Source organism: Sciurus vulgaris (assembly GCF_902686455.1).
Source record: "Sciurus vulgaris genome assembly, chromosome: 2".
Classification (NCBI taxonomy): Eukaryota; Metazoa; Chordata; class Mammalia; order Rodentia; family Sciuridae; genus Sciurus; species Sciurus vulgaris.
In genome coordinates, this window is record NC_136462.1 from 28,626,848 (window position 1) to 28,643,691 (window position 16,844).

Below are 16,844 nucleotides of genomic sequence, written 5' to 3' on the forward strand. Positions count from 1 at the left end.
TTATCTCCTGAGGTCAGTGAGAAGGTAGCAAAAGGGACTATATTGCATCCTAGGAGTAGAAGGCATGGGATGGTGTTTTCCAGCTACACAGATCAGAGGTGAAACTTACCCCAGGGTGCCAGCGGTGATGAACACGACCCACAGGTGTCCCAGGCTCAAGGTCAACGTGTACACTACCATGCCCACCAGAGTCATGATATACACCACCAGGGTTGTCTCCCTTTGGACAGAAGCAAAGAAGTTGAGTCACATAGTTCCAGCTTTAGCAGGATCGATCATTCCACAGTATCTGTTGGGCACCACGGCTATACGTCAGGCTCTCTGCAGGGTGTGCAATGCACACAGAACCAAAGATCACACAAGTAATGATTCAATTACATCACAGTCGATGCTACAACAGGTAACACCAGGCAAGTCTGAAACCATCCTGCTGTAGGCTGGTCTCCTGCAGAACTCTGTCGACAAGCTGCTCCTCAACTTGTCATTTCCTACTCTGCGGCAAGAGGAGCACAGCCCTTTTCTTTACCACTTCTCACCAGAAAAAGAAAAAAAAAAAAAAAAAAAAATCAGCCATGATCAGGGGGCAGTGATGTTCAGGACAATCCCCAAAGTAGATTTTTAGGTTTGTCCCAAGACCTCCTGGGCAATGCTGGGCAGTGATCTGACTTTCAGGTGCTCTGGCATCAGGAAGCTCTTTCTGTTGGCATTTACACAACCCAACAGAGCTTTTCCTATTGAACCTGAAAGATTCTGTTCCAGACAGTGGGATTCAGAGAGAGGATTCTCCAGCTCTGAATGAAGCCAGTATGAGAAAGCCTCACCCACCCGCTGTGATCTTTCCCTTTGAGGTGTCCCTTCAAAAAATACCATCAGCAAGACTTGGTTCAGCCCTGCTGTGCCCCTCTAGCCCTTCTCTCCCCACATCTACCACCCAGGACTCTGCTGTGGCAGACCCCTGCAGGAGACCCCACTCATCTCCCTGGACTACTTCCTGCAGACTCAGGCTCCACACAACTTCTGCCCTCTTGCCATCAACATCAGAGAGGAGGAAAGCTTACAGGCTTCATGTGTTTCTCCTGGAGTCAGAGACAAGGTGGGGCACCAGCGGGTACATTATGGTATGTCAGACTAATACCTACAATTATTGGGCATCAAATTCTGTGAAATACTTTCCATGTGTATATGATTTCAACCCTTACAAAAATCCTGCATGAAATGTATGACTCTCCCTAACTTAACCAAGGGGGAAAGAGACTACTTAAGTTACTTGTCCAAAGTCCTGGGTTGAGTAAATGCAGGGCTGGGATTTGAACCCAAAGCTGAGTTTGAAACGTCAGCACTTTCTACAGCCACATGCGGGAGTAACAATCTGCTAAGTAGTCGCGTCTTTGGAAAAGATCGAGGCCAGCGCCTCCAAAGGATGTCACTCCCACCTGGTGCTTGAAAGCACCTGCTGAGGTCAAGGAGCTTCGTCCTCCCTTCACCCTGCTCCCCTTCTTCCGTTCCCACCCATCCTGCAGAAAGCAACCTCACGGATACCAGTCTTTCTCAGTGATTCCACAAATTCACCAGATACCCAACTTCTTATTTGTTTTTGTTTTTGTTTTTTTTTGCTATGTTTGTTTAATCACAGATTCATCTTTAACCACTGACCAGTTTAGAAAGATTATTTGTAGGCCCAGCCTGAGTAAATGGGCTTCACTACCCAATGTCCAGCCTCTAAACCCAAGTGGACAAATCTGGGAGCCTTTGGGAGAAGAAAATGACCATTGAAAATACAGGGTCACAGAGCTCCCTCAGCCCGCAGTTGGCTGTTCTTTCTCTGCCTGGTAGTAGAAGAGGACCAAGAAGGTCTGAGTCTGACCCCTGGATTTAGACATCAAAGGACACTAGGAGCTGGCGATGGCTAATTTCTGAAGAGGGTTGAGAATGTGTCCTCCCTCCCCAGTCCTTTCGTCATATCGTCTGATTCCTGTGAATCATCTGGCTGCCCACACCCCACACCCAGCAGCATTCCATCCCCCACCCCCACTTCTCCTGCTGCAGAGCAAGTCCTGGAAGAAGGGACCCTGCCATTCACTAGCTTGGGGATGGCCAGTCCTCTCTGCTCTTGCTTCTGGAGGAAGCGAGCAGCTAACAGATGGCAGAGACAAGACGGCGGCCAAGTTCCACCAGCAGTAATTAAGCAGAGCCAGGCTCCTCGTCAGGGTGAGCCAGGCAGCCACATGCATCCCCAGGAGTGACCTCAATTGGCCTTTGACTAGGGCAGGCAGAGTGGGACCCGGTCTGACCAGAGCCTCACAGAAGCGGGTTTGTGTGGCAGAAAACAGGTCTGCCACTGTCTGTCGCCTCCAGACCCTGGGAACTTTGAAGGCTTTGAGAAAGCAGAACGCCCCACCCTGGCGCAGGACACCTTGGCAGCTGCCCACCAGCAGTGGCTGCTGAGCACCAATGCATGGGACCACTGAAAAGCCCCAAGAAGGTGGGAAGAAGTGGTGGAGTGCTTGCCTGGCATGCCTGAGGCCCTGGTTCCACCCCCCAGCACAGGAAGAAGAGGAGGAAGAGGAGGAGGAGGAGGAAGATATTGGGCTACTATTTGCTGTCAGGAGTACTTTGTCCCATTGAACTGGGGCACCCAGCTTGCTTCTGCTTTTTACAAATGCGATTTCCTCTACTGTAATGGCAACCACAGGGTAGGGCCAGGAATCTGCATGGCACACATTTAAACCTTTTAGGACAGCTCTGGGCTCTCAGAAAGACACTGGACATTCAGGTCCAAAGCATTTCAGGGTATTTACCAGCAAGGTATAAACAACTGCAAGATCATATTCTCTGCAAACTGGAGCATGCACAGAGCACCTTGAACCTCAGGGGAGCCATAAGGAGCTGAGTCGTGGGAACACCGGGGTAAAATCTCCTCCTCCTCTCCACTCTTTCGAGAGTCCATCAACTTGCCAATGGCTGAGATTTTTTTCATATTCATTTTCACTTCTGCCTTATCTGTCCCTTTCACAGAGCTACTTGGGGATCAGAGGTGGGAAGATGACTGCTAGCCTTCATGTCTGCTGTCTCTAACCCTCCTAAGACCCCACAGGGTGGATATGGTATCCCTCACTTTGTAAATGAGTAAACTAAGGCTCAGAGAAGGTAAGTTTCAATGGCCTGCTTGACCACTCAGACTCCCAGCTGCCACCCAAACATTCTGAGCAGCGTTGCTAGTGAAAGTGCGCTTTTCGCAGATGGGTCCCCAGTTCTCAGGCTAAGGGGAAAAGTTACCTACTTGTAGGTTTTGGACTTGTCCAGCCAAATGCCTGAGATTACAGCTCCCAGCATTCCTGCAATGACAATGGTCAGGCCGATTCTTCCAGCATTCACTTCTTCTCCCTGGGGAAACCCCAAAGATAACCCAGTGATAAGACAAGACACAAGATACGTGACAATGTGCAGTCATCATGCAATAAGAGGGCAAAGCCAAGAAATTCGGGCTCCTTTACAGCCAATATTCATAAAGTATCAGGACAAAGTATCTTGTAAGAAGATGATCTGGGAGAAAAATCCTAGAAGAATTGTTCTTCCCAACGATATAAGTCCAGTTGTTACACTGGATGCATGGTACTGGCTGCTGGGGTGACACCATGAACCACATTCTGTCCTAAGAACAACTTCAAGTCAGACTTTAAAATTTTTGCTGGGCATGGTGGTGCACGTTGGTAATCCCAGCAACTAGGGAGGTTGAGGCAGGAGGATACCAAGTTAGAGGTCAGTCTCAGGAACTTAACAAGGCCCTAAGGAATTAGTGAGACCCAGTCTCAAAAAGGGCTGAGGGGTTGGAGTTGTGGTTCAGTGGTAGAGCACTTGCCTAGCACATGCAAGGCACTGGGTTTGATCCTCAGCAGCACATAAAAATAAATAAATAAAATAAAGAGGTGCAATAAAAAGGGGGGAAAGGATGTAGTTCAGTGGTAGAGTGCTTGTCTTGCATGAGCAAGACACAGGGTTCAAGACACTGGGGAGTACTGTAGGAGCATGTGCATATGTGTGCACGTGCGCACACGCGCACACACACACACACACACACACACAAAGAGAGAATTGAACCTTGGTATCCCTGACTCTGGGACACTCATTATCTCTTTCCCAACAACTAGCCCTCACTGGTTCTGGAAACATTTAAAATTTTTTTTTCAGTTGAGCAACTAAAAGCTCAAAATTAAGCCTTGCCCATATATTACAAATTAAACATTTGTGCACATGTGTGTATTTCTACCGACTGTGTTGCCAGGCGCCATGATATAGACTTTACACATATCATATGTAAAAAAAAATGATATGAATATATATGCATAGATATATATACACAAATATTATTATTCTCTAATCCTAAAAATAATCTTACAAGAATTATACTTCTTTTGCAGAAAAGAGAGAGTTCAAAGATGCTAACTAGCTTGTCATACTCTTTTACTGTCACCTATCTTGGTACCACCAAAGCCAGGGCTGTGCCCCTTCAAATCCCATACGCACACCCCCACACCGGGCTGCCGAGAACTGGGGGGAACCTGGAGTTAAGCACTGCCCCCGCCTCTGCGGGCAGATTGGAAATCCTACCATCTCCAGGCCCAGCGTGCTTAGGGAAGTGCCTTACCGGGTAGTGCAGGATCACCATGCGATTCAGCAGAGTGGACAAGGCATAAAAAGCACCAGCGTTCAGACCTGAAGGAGGAAGAGAGGAACAGCATTAGGGCCAGCCTTCTCCAGGGGCCAGTGCTAACTTCTCCCACCTGCGATTAGGGAGGTCGGAAATCCTCTTCCCCAGGGCCACTGTGACTGGTGTCTGGAAGAAAAATTCAGGAGGGTATGAGGCTACTCTGCAGTTTACTTCAAAGCGAACAAAAGTCATAACTGCAACCTTCCCCTCAGCCTTTTCCCTCTGCTCCCTTTAATTTGGCCCAAAGTACAGGCTCTTCACAGAATGACTTCCGGGTCAGAATCATCTGTATTCCGCTCTTAGCTTTGGCCAGTCCCGTCAGGTCAGCAGGACTAGAGGCCACCCCACCTCCTCCCGATGACCCTTTCTCCTCTCCACACTGCCCAGGCCTCGCACCCCTGAAACCTCCTCCTCAGGTCGCTTATCTCCTCTTTCTTCATTCCTCCTCCAATTTCTTCTCTGGTATGATGTCACACGAGATCTACTATGTGACACCCTAAAGAGCATTGAGTTGTCATTCTATGTTATCAATTTGTTCCATAAATAATAAGGACACATGGCGTATACTGTAAGAACCTGTATTCTCAGAGAACAAGGTCATCTGACCAGTCACACACTGCGCCATCGCTACGATGAGACTGGAACCTTCCCTCAGCGATGGTGGTGGTGGTGGTGGCCGCAGCACTTCCTTGTGCACTAGACACTGTACTAAGCACTTTGCAATCCTTACAACCACCCTAGAAAGTGGGGAGTATCAGCGCCCCCATTCTGTAGATGAGGAAACTGCACAGAGTCGAACAAACAAACCAACCCAGTCACCCCATAATGGCCACCAGGGGTCTTTTTAGCTTTAACAAAACACTGAGGCTTGCAGGACAAACCAGGGCACACTTGACATTCGATTCACATACAAGGGTATAAGACAGGACACATAGCTTGTAGGCAGGGCAGCCTCAGGAGTTCTTCTTTGGTGGAACCAGCGCACCGTGCCCAGTCCCCACAGACATCAGGAGCTATTCTCTTTGGCCCCCCAGGTTTTGGTTAAGGTGCAAGGGAAGGTGGTTATCCTAGTTCACTGCCCCCTAGGAGCCACTATTTCTTAACTCCACAAGCATAACTCCCAGGGTCCCCATAAGGGACAGGCCGATGGAAAGAGTCACTGAACTCAGGGAAGTACAAAGCATGGCCTCCCAGCAGAAATGACAAAGTGTCCCTGTCCACTGTTATCACAGATAATTTCCCCGCAGTCTTATTGGTGCATTATAGTTATACATAATGGTGGGATTTGTTGTCACATATTCGTACATGCACACAATAGAGCAATGTAGTTTGGCCAATATCATTCCCCAGGACTTTCCCTCTCTCTCCTCTCCTCCCACCCCTGGTCCCTTTCCTACACTCTACTTATCTCTATTTGATTTTCATGAGAAAGCTCTGCTTTCTTTTCTTTATCCTCTTTAGCTTTCACTTATGAAAGAAAACATATGACCCTTGACTTTGTGAGTTTGGCTTACTTTGCTTAATGTTCTCAAGTTTCATCAAAGATATAATTTCATTTTTCTTTATGGCTGAATAAAATTTCATTGTGTACATATACACATTTTCTTTACCCATACATCTGTTGATGGACACTTGGGCTGGTTCCATAGTTTGGCTCTTGTGAATTGTACTGCTATAAACATGGGTATACGTGTAGCATGCCGACCTCCATTCTTCAGGAGTGGATAGCTGGGTCACGTGGTGGTTCCATGCCTAGTCTTTTGAGGAGTCTCCATACTGATTTCCACAGTGGTTATACTAATGTACAACCCCACCAAGAGTGTAAAAGTGTTCCTTGTTCTCATTTTTATCATAAGAAATGTTGCCTAAATGTAGCTGATATACTCCCTATATCAGTTTCCCAGGGGAATAGATACAGAGTTAAGTGAAGGTCAAATTCTCACATTGTCTAAAAATTTGCTTTCCTACTCTCACAATCACATGGCGTGGTGGGGATGGATTTGAACCCACACCCTCTGACTCCAGAGTCCTTGATCTTAATCATTCTACATCCTCTCAAAACTGATTTTGAAAATGAAGATTCCCCCAAGGCAGGTCACTGAACAATTTCCTCCTGTCCCAGCCTCTCCCAGCAGGTCACCCCACTAATCCAACAAGGTTGGGCTAAATGCAGCCTCCTGAACTGCACAGTGCCACAGTGGGCCAAGAAACCCAGATGCGTCACCCAACATCACAGCGACCCTCAGCCTGGTTGGCAGTTGTGGTAACGGAGGCTCTCTTCGAGCACGCATGCCCAACTGACTTGATAGCACACACCCAGCCACTCAGAATTCCATTTCTGCATGAAGAGCACCCATGGGGAAACACACTCCCCAAAAATGGGGTGGGGTGGAATGTGGGAAAGGGAAGGGGGAAAACTGTCTCCGCCGTTTCTTGCCCTTCCTCCTCCTCCCTTAGTCGCTTGTCCTTGCCTGACCCTGCAAGGATGTTGCCAGTGAGTTTCAGCGTCAGGTGGAACAGCTCTGGGCTTGAAGCCCCAGCTGGGGTGAGCAAGGAGGGCAGAATCCACAGGAAGCAGAGGGTCGTTATCCATGAAAAGCAAAACAAACAAACAAACAATACACCAACACTTTCACGACCCTGAAAAAGAGCATAGGAACCGAACCCTGAGCACGCTGACCCCACACCACTGAAGCTGAGCGGTTTGACTGAGGCTCTCTGGTTTAGTGAAATAGGTCCCTAAGCGTGGCCCCTGGTCATCAGCAGCACCTGAGCAGCTTGCTAGTTGCTCATGCCTAACTTACCCCAGACCTACTGCAGCAGAAATTCTGGGAGCAGAGCCCTGTGCTCTGTGTCTAAGCAAACCCTCTGAGTGGGTTTAACAGTGCTCAAGCACTGGTGTCTGGGCCAGTACGGTTTACCAAAGGCCATTCCCGCTCCCAGCCAGTCAGGACACTGAATCAGAGTAAGAGGATGCATGCTGAAGAGCTGCCAGTCTTTCCTGTTGTCTTTACCACCCTGCCCTGGAGGAGTTAGAAGTGTGTAAGAGTGTGTGTGTGTGTGTGTGTGTGTGTGTGTTTCTGAATCAATGTGTAGTCCAAATGTCCCTCCCCATATTGTCAAGGACTGCTAGACACAGTTAAACAGCAAAAGCCCACTCCCCAGCCCCAGCCAAGGGGCTGGGCATGGCCCAAAGAAGATCAGGAAGAACAGGAAGGACACACACACTCTGCCATGCAGGCGCACCTGTTCCAGGAGTACAGGCGCCTGATATTCAGGTCCCACGACTCACAGCAAAGTGAGCCTACTGGGTCAGTCAGGGCAGGAAAAGTGTGATCTCCCCTGAGAGGCCTGGCCATTCCTGCTGTCAATCACTAGAAGTACCTGTTGTTGAGAAGAAGGTTTTTTGTTTTTTTTAAACTTCATTCCTTTTTAAAAAAAAATTTTTTAGATGTTGGTAGACCTTTATTTTATTCATTTATTTATATGTGGTGCTGAGACTTGAACCCAGTGCCTCACACATGCTAGGTAAGTGCTCTACCACTGAGCCACCACCCCAGCCGAAGGAGAAGGTTTTAAGGAGGCAAAAATGACTGTCATCACTCTGCATCTCTTTGTCAAGATCAGGTTTTTTTTCTTTCTTTCTCTCCTCCTCCTCCTCCTCCTCCTCCTCCTCCTCCTCCTCCTCCTCCTCCTCCTCCTCCTCCTCCTCCTCCTTCCTTCTTTCTTCTTCTTCTTCTTCTTTTTTCTCTAATTGTAACTATTCCGGAGACCACTGGCCTTGGAATTCCTTGAAATTCAAGGAACTTTGGTCCCCACTGTAGACCTACTGGATCAGAATCTCCTGGAATGGGGTTCAGGACTCTGCATGTCAACAAAGACGAGAGAGAGAGAGAGGAGAGGAGGAGGAGAGGAGGGAGAGAGCGGAGGGGGGAGAGGAGAAGAGGAGCGAGGAGGAGGAGAGAAGAGGGGAGAGGGGGAGAGGGGAGAGGAGAGAGAGAGAGAGAGAGAGAAAGGGAGAGGGAGAGGGAGAGAGAGAAAGGGAGAGGGAGAGAGAGGGAGAGAGGGAGAGGGAGAGAGAGAGAGAGAGAGAGAGAGAGAGAGAGAGAGAGAGAGAGAGAGAGAGAGAAAGAGGAGAAAAAAATAAGAAAAACCCGAGGCATTTCTTCAAGTCCCTGGAGTGCGGGAATAAGTGGCTTCAGCAACACAGAAGGCCAAAGACGAGGGCCAGGCTCCCAGGTGGTGGGTTACATGGAGGCCGCTGGGAGGGAAGGGGCTTTAAGACCATGAGCCTGACCCCGAAGCAGCTACTTCAGAGGCTCCCAACTCTGCCTCCAGACAGCATCTCCTGGAATGCTTATAAAGAGCAGGCTTCCAGCCGGACTTTGAATCTGAATTTCTAGAAGAAAAGCACACACACATTCGATCAAGCACCGCAGGGGATTCTATCCTCAAGAAAGCTTGATGTGTTAGACAGCTTTGCTTCACTGTGACAACATGCCTGAGATAATCAACTTTTAAGGAGGAAAGGTTTGGCGGAGAGGCTGAGGTCAACATTAAATTTGAAATATTTAAAGTGGATACAAAACTATTTCCGCAATGCAGACAATTAAGTGCGTTGTTGTGGGCGATGGTGCTGTTGGTAAAACATGCCTCCTGATATCCTACACAACAAACAAATTTCCATCCGAATATGTACCAACTGTTTTTGACAACTATGCAGTCACAGTTATGATTGGTGGAGAGCCATATACTCTTGGACTTTTTGATACTGCAGGGCAAGAGGATTATGACAGATTACGACCGCTGAGTTATCCACAGATGTATTTCTAGTCTGTTTTTCAGTGGTCTCTCCGTCCTCATTTGAAAATGCGAAAGAAAAGTGGGGCCTGAGATAACTCACCACTGTCCAAAGACTCCTTTCTTGCTTGTGGGGACCCAAATTGATCTCAGAGATGACCCATCTACTATTGAGAAACTTGCCAAGAACAAACAGAAGCCTATCACTCCAGAGACTGCTGAAAAGCTGGCCCGTGACCTGAAGGCTGTCAAGTGTGTGGAGTGTTCTGCACTCACACAGAAAGGCCTAACGAATGTGTTTGATGAAGCAATATCGGCTGCCCTGGAACCTCCAGAACCGAAGAAGAGCCGCAGGTGTGTGCTGCTATGACCACCTCTCCAGACTCCTTTCTGCACAGCTGGTGTCGGCATCCTACTAAGAGCAATGTTTAAATCAAACTAAAGATTAAAAATTAAAATTCGTTTCTGCAATAATGACAAATGCCCTGCACCTACCCACATGCACTCGTGTGAGACAAGGCCCATAGGTATGCCCCTCGCCATACTAGTTAATTTTGAGTAATTGTGTATTGTCAGAAAGTGATCAGTACTAGTTTTTGTTTTGTTGTTTCAAAAAACACTTTTGTTGTTGTTGTTGTTTAAAAGCAAGGCATGCTTGTGATGACTTTGTAACAGACTAATTCGTTGAAGCTGTTCCCTGGTTCCAACCTGGAGAGTAATCTGGGACACTTTTGTTCCCCCCCCCCTTTTTTTGGGGGGGGAGGAGTGTGTGTGGGGTTTGTTTTTTAGTAGTTTTTTTTTTTTTTTTTTTAATTCATAACTGATGGACAGCCCTTAGAGGAGGAGGAGAAATTGATTCCACATTCCACTTCCTAGATCTCATTTAGAAAATGTGTTCCCCACCTGGTGCTCTTAGAAAGGAGTATAGTAAATGCCTCGTTTAATAATATACTCCTTTTTGAAAGTTGCCTTTTCTCTCCACCCTTGAGTAGATCCAGTATTTGATGAAAATGGGTGGCAGCTGTCTTGCCCCTCCTCTTTTTCTAGGATGCACTCTATATGTGACTGTGACTTCCAAGGAAATTTGTTTGCCATTTGCTGATGTTTTTTGTTTTTTTGGGGGGGGCGGGGTTCATTTCTAACTTCTTTCACTGATAAATGAAGAAAAGTATTGCACCTTTTGAAATACACCAAATGAATTTGGTTTGTAATTAAAAAAAAAAAAAACCAATTAAAAAAAAAAAAAAAAAAAAAGGAGGAAAGGTTTATTTTGGCTCATGGTTTCAGAGGCTTCAGCCCATGATCTGCTGGCCTGTGGTTTGGGGGTCTGTGGTGGGATAGTACATCATGGCTGGGAGCAGCTGGTGGTGTAAAACTGCTCACTTCACAGCAGCCAAGAAGTGAAAGGGAGACAGGAAGGGGCCAGGACCCCAATATCCCCTTCAAGGGCACACCCCCAATGGCCTAACTTCCTCCTGCTAGGCTCCACCTGCTAAAGGTTCCAACACCTCCCCAAAGAGCTACTGGCTGGCAATCAAGCCTTCAATACCTGGACCGCTGGTGGGCACTCCAGATGCAAACTATAGCACATGGGAAACATTAATTCCAGAACATACCTCCAAGTTCCATGCTTCCTTTTTGTTCTTCCTCAGCTAGCAGTAAACATTAGCTTTAAAAGGCTACCTGGACCTCAGCAAAGCTCCTGGGAATCTCAAGGATTTTAGACCCATTCCTTCTTGTCAGTGTTTAATTTTTGAGACAGGGTCTCATTCAGTTGCCTAGGCTGGCCTCCAACTTCTGCCTCAGCCTCCCAAGTATCTGGGTTAGGCGTGCTCCACCATGCCTGGCTATCCCCATTCTTAAGGCAGGATCTTAGAAAAGGTCCCTGCCTAGGCCCATGTTGGTGGGACCATGGTAAAGTGCTGGACAGCCCCAAGGGAAAGGGAACCTCAAAGAGAATCTCCAAGATCAGTGTCAGACACAATGGAGGCAAGGTGGGGTGGCAGGAAGACAGGAACACACTCCCTTTGGGGACATTCTCTCTAGGTGAGCCTTTTCACCTGGCAGTAACGCCACTGATGAAGACATGCAAGGAAGTCATGTGAGAGCAGGACCCAGAGATATAAGGAGAAGGCAGGTTATTCTCTTTACCCCACCGCACAGCCCTGCCCCATCCCCACATGCGGGTAAATGTGGAATTTCTGGTGACAGCCCTGAGTTTTCTTGCATTGCCAGACTTGGAGGAGGGTAGGTGCTGAACTGAGCAGGGAGCAGTTTATCACCATGGTGTTTCAGCAACTGAGCACAAACCCAGACTCTGCATCTCCTCCCCTCCAAGTTGCATTGTCAGATTTAAGAAGAAAACACACAAACAGCACACCTAGTTTAATTTGGACTTCAAAGAACGAAATAATCTTTTAGGATAAGTATACCCAAAATACAACATGGGAGATGTTATACTAGAAAGTATTTATTATTTATCTGAAATTCAAATTTAACTGGACGGCCTTTATTTTACCTCTCTACCCTACATCAAAAGTTATGGTTAACAGTGTAGGGAAAAGCCCAACTCTTGGACTCTGGGGTTCCTCCAAAGCCTTTGATCGCTGTCACTGCACCCCAGTTCTGAACAGCTGACTCAGAGCTTGGAGAACCATTTTGAAAGCTACTGCAAATGCAATACTGGACATACCAACAGCTGCAGGAGAGTTACTTCCCACTCAGTGAAACGTAGTTCAGCCCAAAGAAAGAATGTTGGAAGTCAGCAGTTCAGATGCAGCTGTACATGGCTTTACTCTTAACTGCTTTAAAAGTGTTCACTTCATCCATAGCACCCCAATGGGAAGAAGATCTTATCGCTATTTTCTGGAGGGGAGTGTTAGAGAGATGAAGGATGGGCATAAAGAAGGGGTGAAGGTGGTACACTCAGCAATTGGTGAGATGACATCAAAACTCAGACCTCTCATTCCTGGGCCAACTCTGAACTCATGCGTTGAGCCTTCAAGGCTCTTACCCTAAGACCTGTCCACCTCTGTCCAGCATAAGTGCTCACAAAATGCTATCGTCTGCTTGATTCCTAGATACACACTATTAAGTGTGTATAATTTAGAGCAAAGTGTCAGTACTATATACATTTTCAACCATTTTGTTCTTCAAAGACTGACCTGAAACTGCAGGGGATATATTGGTTTGGGTCTTAAATGTCCTATTGAGAGGTGTGGGGCTTGGGAAAGGTGGGGCCTAATGGAAGGAAGTTAGGTCATTGGGGGCAGGCCCTTGAAGGGGATTTTTAGGACTGAAGCCCCTCCCCTCTCCTCTTCTTATCTGTTATGAGGTAAGCAACTTTGCTCCATCATGTGATCCCTACCATGATCTTCCTTGTCTCAGGGCCAAAAGCAATGCAGCCAGCCACCCATGAACTGAAACTTCTGAAGCTGTGAGGCAAAATAAATTTTTCCTCCATTTTTTTCATCTCCCCACTTATTTTCAAATGGGAGTGAAGATCCCAGGGTCTCATGCATGCAAGGCAAGCACTCTGCCACTAAACTACACTCCCACCTCCTTCCTCCTTTTAAGTTGATTTCCTCAGGTATTTTATCACAGTGATGGAAAGCTAACACAGAGGGCTAGGAGGCCTGGGGCAATTGTGTTGTGAGAGATTTCAAAGCCTCAGTTGAGTTTAGGGAAGACCTGTCTTGTTGGTAATATTTGTTTTAATTTGGAGCTAATATAGTGGGAGAAGAAAGCAAAAATTCTCAGTGATTAATTGTCAAACACTGCCTTTATATGACCTATAAACCTTGGACCCACCGAGATTAGACCCCATTATCCCCAAATCCCAAAGACATATGTTTGCTCCTGCTTTTGAGACCTAGAACTCCTGACCTTTTTCTAAGAGGTAATCAGTCTCTAGGCAACTGGCTGAGAGGACTGAATCTGAGGAGGGACCTTCTCTACTGGATAGACCAAAAGGAAGACTGAGGCAAACAGGGCTAAGAGCAGAGCCCTGGCTCTGTCCCTAAGAGGTGCCTTTCTGTATGGGGAGGCAAAACAGTGTAATGGTTTGCATCAGACAGAGAAGTTTAAACCTAATCTCTGTTAACATGCTAGATGTCCTCTGACAGAGAAGGGACCAAATATCTCAGCCTGTTTTTTCATGTATAAAATGGAATAAAGTGTCTATATGTCATGAGTTTGTTTTGAAGATTAAATGAGATAATGCATACAAAGGACTGACCATGATGCCTGACACCATGGCTTAATAAAAAAATATTTTCAAATCTCTGATTAAACCAAGGAATCATTTCCCTGTTGGCAAAGAACTCTGCCACCTAGTTCAATCCTCTTAGTATGGAAATAAGACTATAATGAAATACATACAAAATATCCCAATTCGTTTAACCTGCTCTCACTGGAATAATCCCAGGCCTTTGAGATATATGCTGATAAACTCAATCTATGCACAGCAGAGTCAAATGCTTCCAGGCTCAGAGAAAATGTCTTTCTAGTTTACCACCACTTCAGTTTACTTTCACTCCTTTCTTTCCTCCTTAATGATGTCTCACAATTCATTTTTCCTCACTCGTGTGTGTGTGTGTGTGTGTGTGTGTGTGTGTGGTATTTGAGGGCACACACATGGGTATCAGGGGCATTCTATAACTGAGCTCCCCAGACACTTTTTTGTTTGTTTTGAGATAGGATCTCACTAAGTTTCTGAAATTACAGGTATGTGTCACAGTACTTAGCACATTTTTCTTTATTCTTTTTCTTTCTGTTCCTGGACCAGATATCTCATTTGACTTATCTTCAAGTTTGTTGATTCTTTCTTCTTCCAGTTCAAATCCAAAAGCCCTCTAGAGCACTTTTTATTTCAGTTACTGTATTTTTCAACTCTGGAACTTCTATTTGATTCATTTTTTATTTCAGTGTCTTCACTGATATTTTCTATTTAGTGAGGAATCATTCTCACACTTTTATTTCATTCTTTTAAAAAAATTTTTTTTACAGACTGCATTTTGATTCATTGTACACAAATGGGGTACATCATTTCGTTTCTATGGTTGTGCACAATGCAGATTGATTCATACCATTCGTGTTATCATTAAGTGTACATAGGGTAATGATGTCTGTCTCATTCCACCATTTTTCATACCCCCTCCTTCTCATTTCCCTTGACATAATCTAATTCTTTAGACATGATTTCCATTAGTTCTTTGAATTTACTTATAATAGCTGATTTACAACATTTGTCTACTATGTTCAATGTCTGCACTTCCTTAGGGTTAGTTTCTTTTTTTTTTTCTTTTTCCTGTGTATAGGTCATACTTTCCTGTCTCTTTGAATGTCTTATGATATTCTGTTGAAAACTGGACATTGTAAATAGTCTGTCAGTTGTGAATATGAGATTCTCTTTTCTTCCCGGGCTCTGTTGCTTTTGCTGCTACTTGTTTAGTAACTTTTCTGTACTAATTTTGTAAAGTCTCTTCTGTTTTATGCAGTCCCTGAAGTTTCTGCTCCATTAACTTAGTGATTAGCTAATGATTAGACAGAGATTTATTTAAATGCCTCAGATCAATAGGTTGCCCACCTTTGCCAAGGAGCTCTGTATATGTACTGGGCTCACCTTTAATTCTCCAGCAACCAACTGACAATTTTTTTTTTCTTAGTATATATGCTGCTAAAGTGAGCACAAATTGACAACTTTGTCTTAGCCTTTAATTCCTGCTTATGTAGAGCCTCAAAGTCAGCCAGAGGTGAGAGTTTAGGACTTTATCAGGTCTTTTCTGAGCATGAGCTCAGCATATGCATGTGAACTTCCAAATTCCTAAGAACAAGTCAAAGCTTTTCAAAGCATTCTTTGGATATCTCTTTCTCAAGATTTTTGGCCAGATTCTTATGAGCCACCACTTATATTATCACCTCATGAAGCTGCAAATTAAACAATACCATTGATTGTTTTCAACAAACAGCCTGGAAATAAGGCTTTTCCCACTGAGCAAGCGCCAAGCCAGATCAAATAAAGATAAGTCCTATGAATGGGGTCTTTTCTATGGACCTGTTAAATAGGTTAACTACTGGTAATTCTTGGGGATGGGGCTCATGAGGGTCCTCCAAACCTGTTTTGCTCCCTCAGTGGCTATAAGGCAGCTAGTTTTCACAGCTATGTGACTACATAGTGGCTGCTTTTTTTTTTTTTTTTTTTTTTTTTTTGTAGCTATGTAGTCATGACACTGCTGGTTTTTACGGCTACCAGAGAACCTGGGAGAAGGGATTGGAATATGACCCAGAAGACACAAAACTCAGTAATATTCTTACTAATATCTAGCCCTTTTTTTTTTTTTCTGGCAAAATATCACTCACACCATTGGAAGCCTTTAATTAAGAATCCTAAAAAAAGTGATTGTGACAATTTTTGCCAGTGTTACTTCTGCTTTTATGGAAGAGCAGATTTTCTAAGCTCTTTACCCTACCATTTAAGAAGTGGTTCCCTATTTATTGGCTATGTTATAATTTAACTGATTAGATAAATAAGAGTTCCAGAAGTACAGAATTAAAATTTCTCTGCCAGATTAAAACCACATAAGCAGCCAGCCATGCAAGAGGGAAGCAGGAGGAGCTGCTGAGGTCCCCACATGCAGCCCACAGTTGAGACTCTCAATGACCGGAGCAACACTATTCCTGGGACATTTTGTTTTTGTTTCTTGCTTTCATGGGTTAGTGACCTGGCCCTGCCATCAACAGCCTCCAGCATTGAAGACCTCTGAAATGGGACCACTGCCCATCTGGCATCATTATCATGATCTTCAGCCACAGAAAACATTTATTAAGTGCTTATCTACCCTAGAATCCCAAGTAGGCCTCCAGTATCCTGTTGTCAGATTCAATAAGGCTTATGGCGGTCAAAGGTCAATACGCTCAAGATATTTAACTCTAGAAAAAAATGAAAGTTCTTGGAGTCATGAAATCCTGTCTGGTAGGGACCCCAAAGGCCAATTGCTTTCACTCTCCAATAACAGCCTGCAATTCCTACTACATCCCCACACCAAGTGGTTGGTCCCTCTATGCCTGAACACTTCCCACTCATGGGCAAAACATACCTGCCTGAGTTGGACATCTCTAAGTGCTGGAACTATCTGATGGATGGATGCAAAGAATGGAGGAAACTGAGTTCTCTTAGAACTGAGAACTTTGAGAAAATGAGAACTGAGACTTTTAAGACTAAGCTGGTCATCTAGAGCTACTGCAAACAAGAAGTCACACGATTTTTGTGTATGCCTGAAAAACTTAGGAATACTTCTCTGCTGGGATGGTGACACCTCTTATCTAGTGTCTCAAC

General features: G+C 45.4%; 1 protein-coding gene and 1 pseudogene across 3 annotated transcripts in view; one reads left to right on the top strand and one right to left on the bottom strand.

Annotated features, from left to right (window-relative positions):
• FLVCR2 (FLVCR choline and putative heme transporter 2) overlaps nucleotides 1-16,844 on the bottom strand; it is a 59,398-nt gene that overhangs the window by 7,411 nt on the left and 35,143 nt on the right. For both annotated transcript variants that reach the window (XM_079129234.1, XM_079129233.1), the window contains exons 4-6: nucleotides 4,646-4,713; nucleotides 3,281-3,384; nucleotides 110-220 (exon numbers count right to left, since the gene is read on the bottom strand). In XM_079129234.1, the coding sequence (XP_078985360.1) occupies nucleotides 110-220; nucleotides 3,281-3,384; nucleotides 4,646-4,713 (283 nt within the window). The remainder of the gene's footprint in view (nucleotides 1-109; nucleotides 221-3,280; nucleotides 3,385-4,645; nucleotides 4,714-16,844) is intronic.
• Nucleotides 9,248-10,373, top strand: LOC306655045 (cell division control protein 42 homolog; annotated as a pseudogene). Its single transcript has one exon. The product of its transcript is annotated as a cell division control protein 42 homolog (transcript).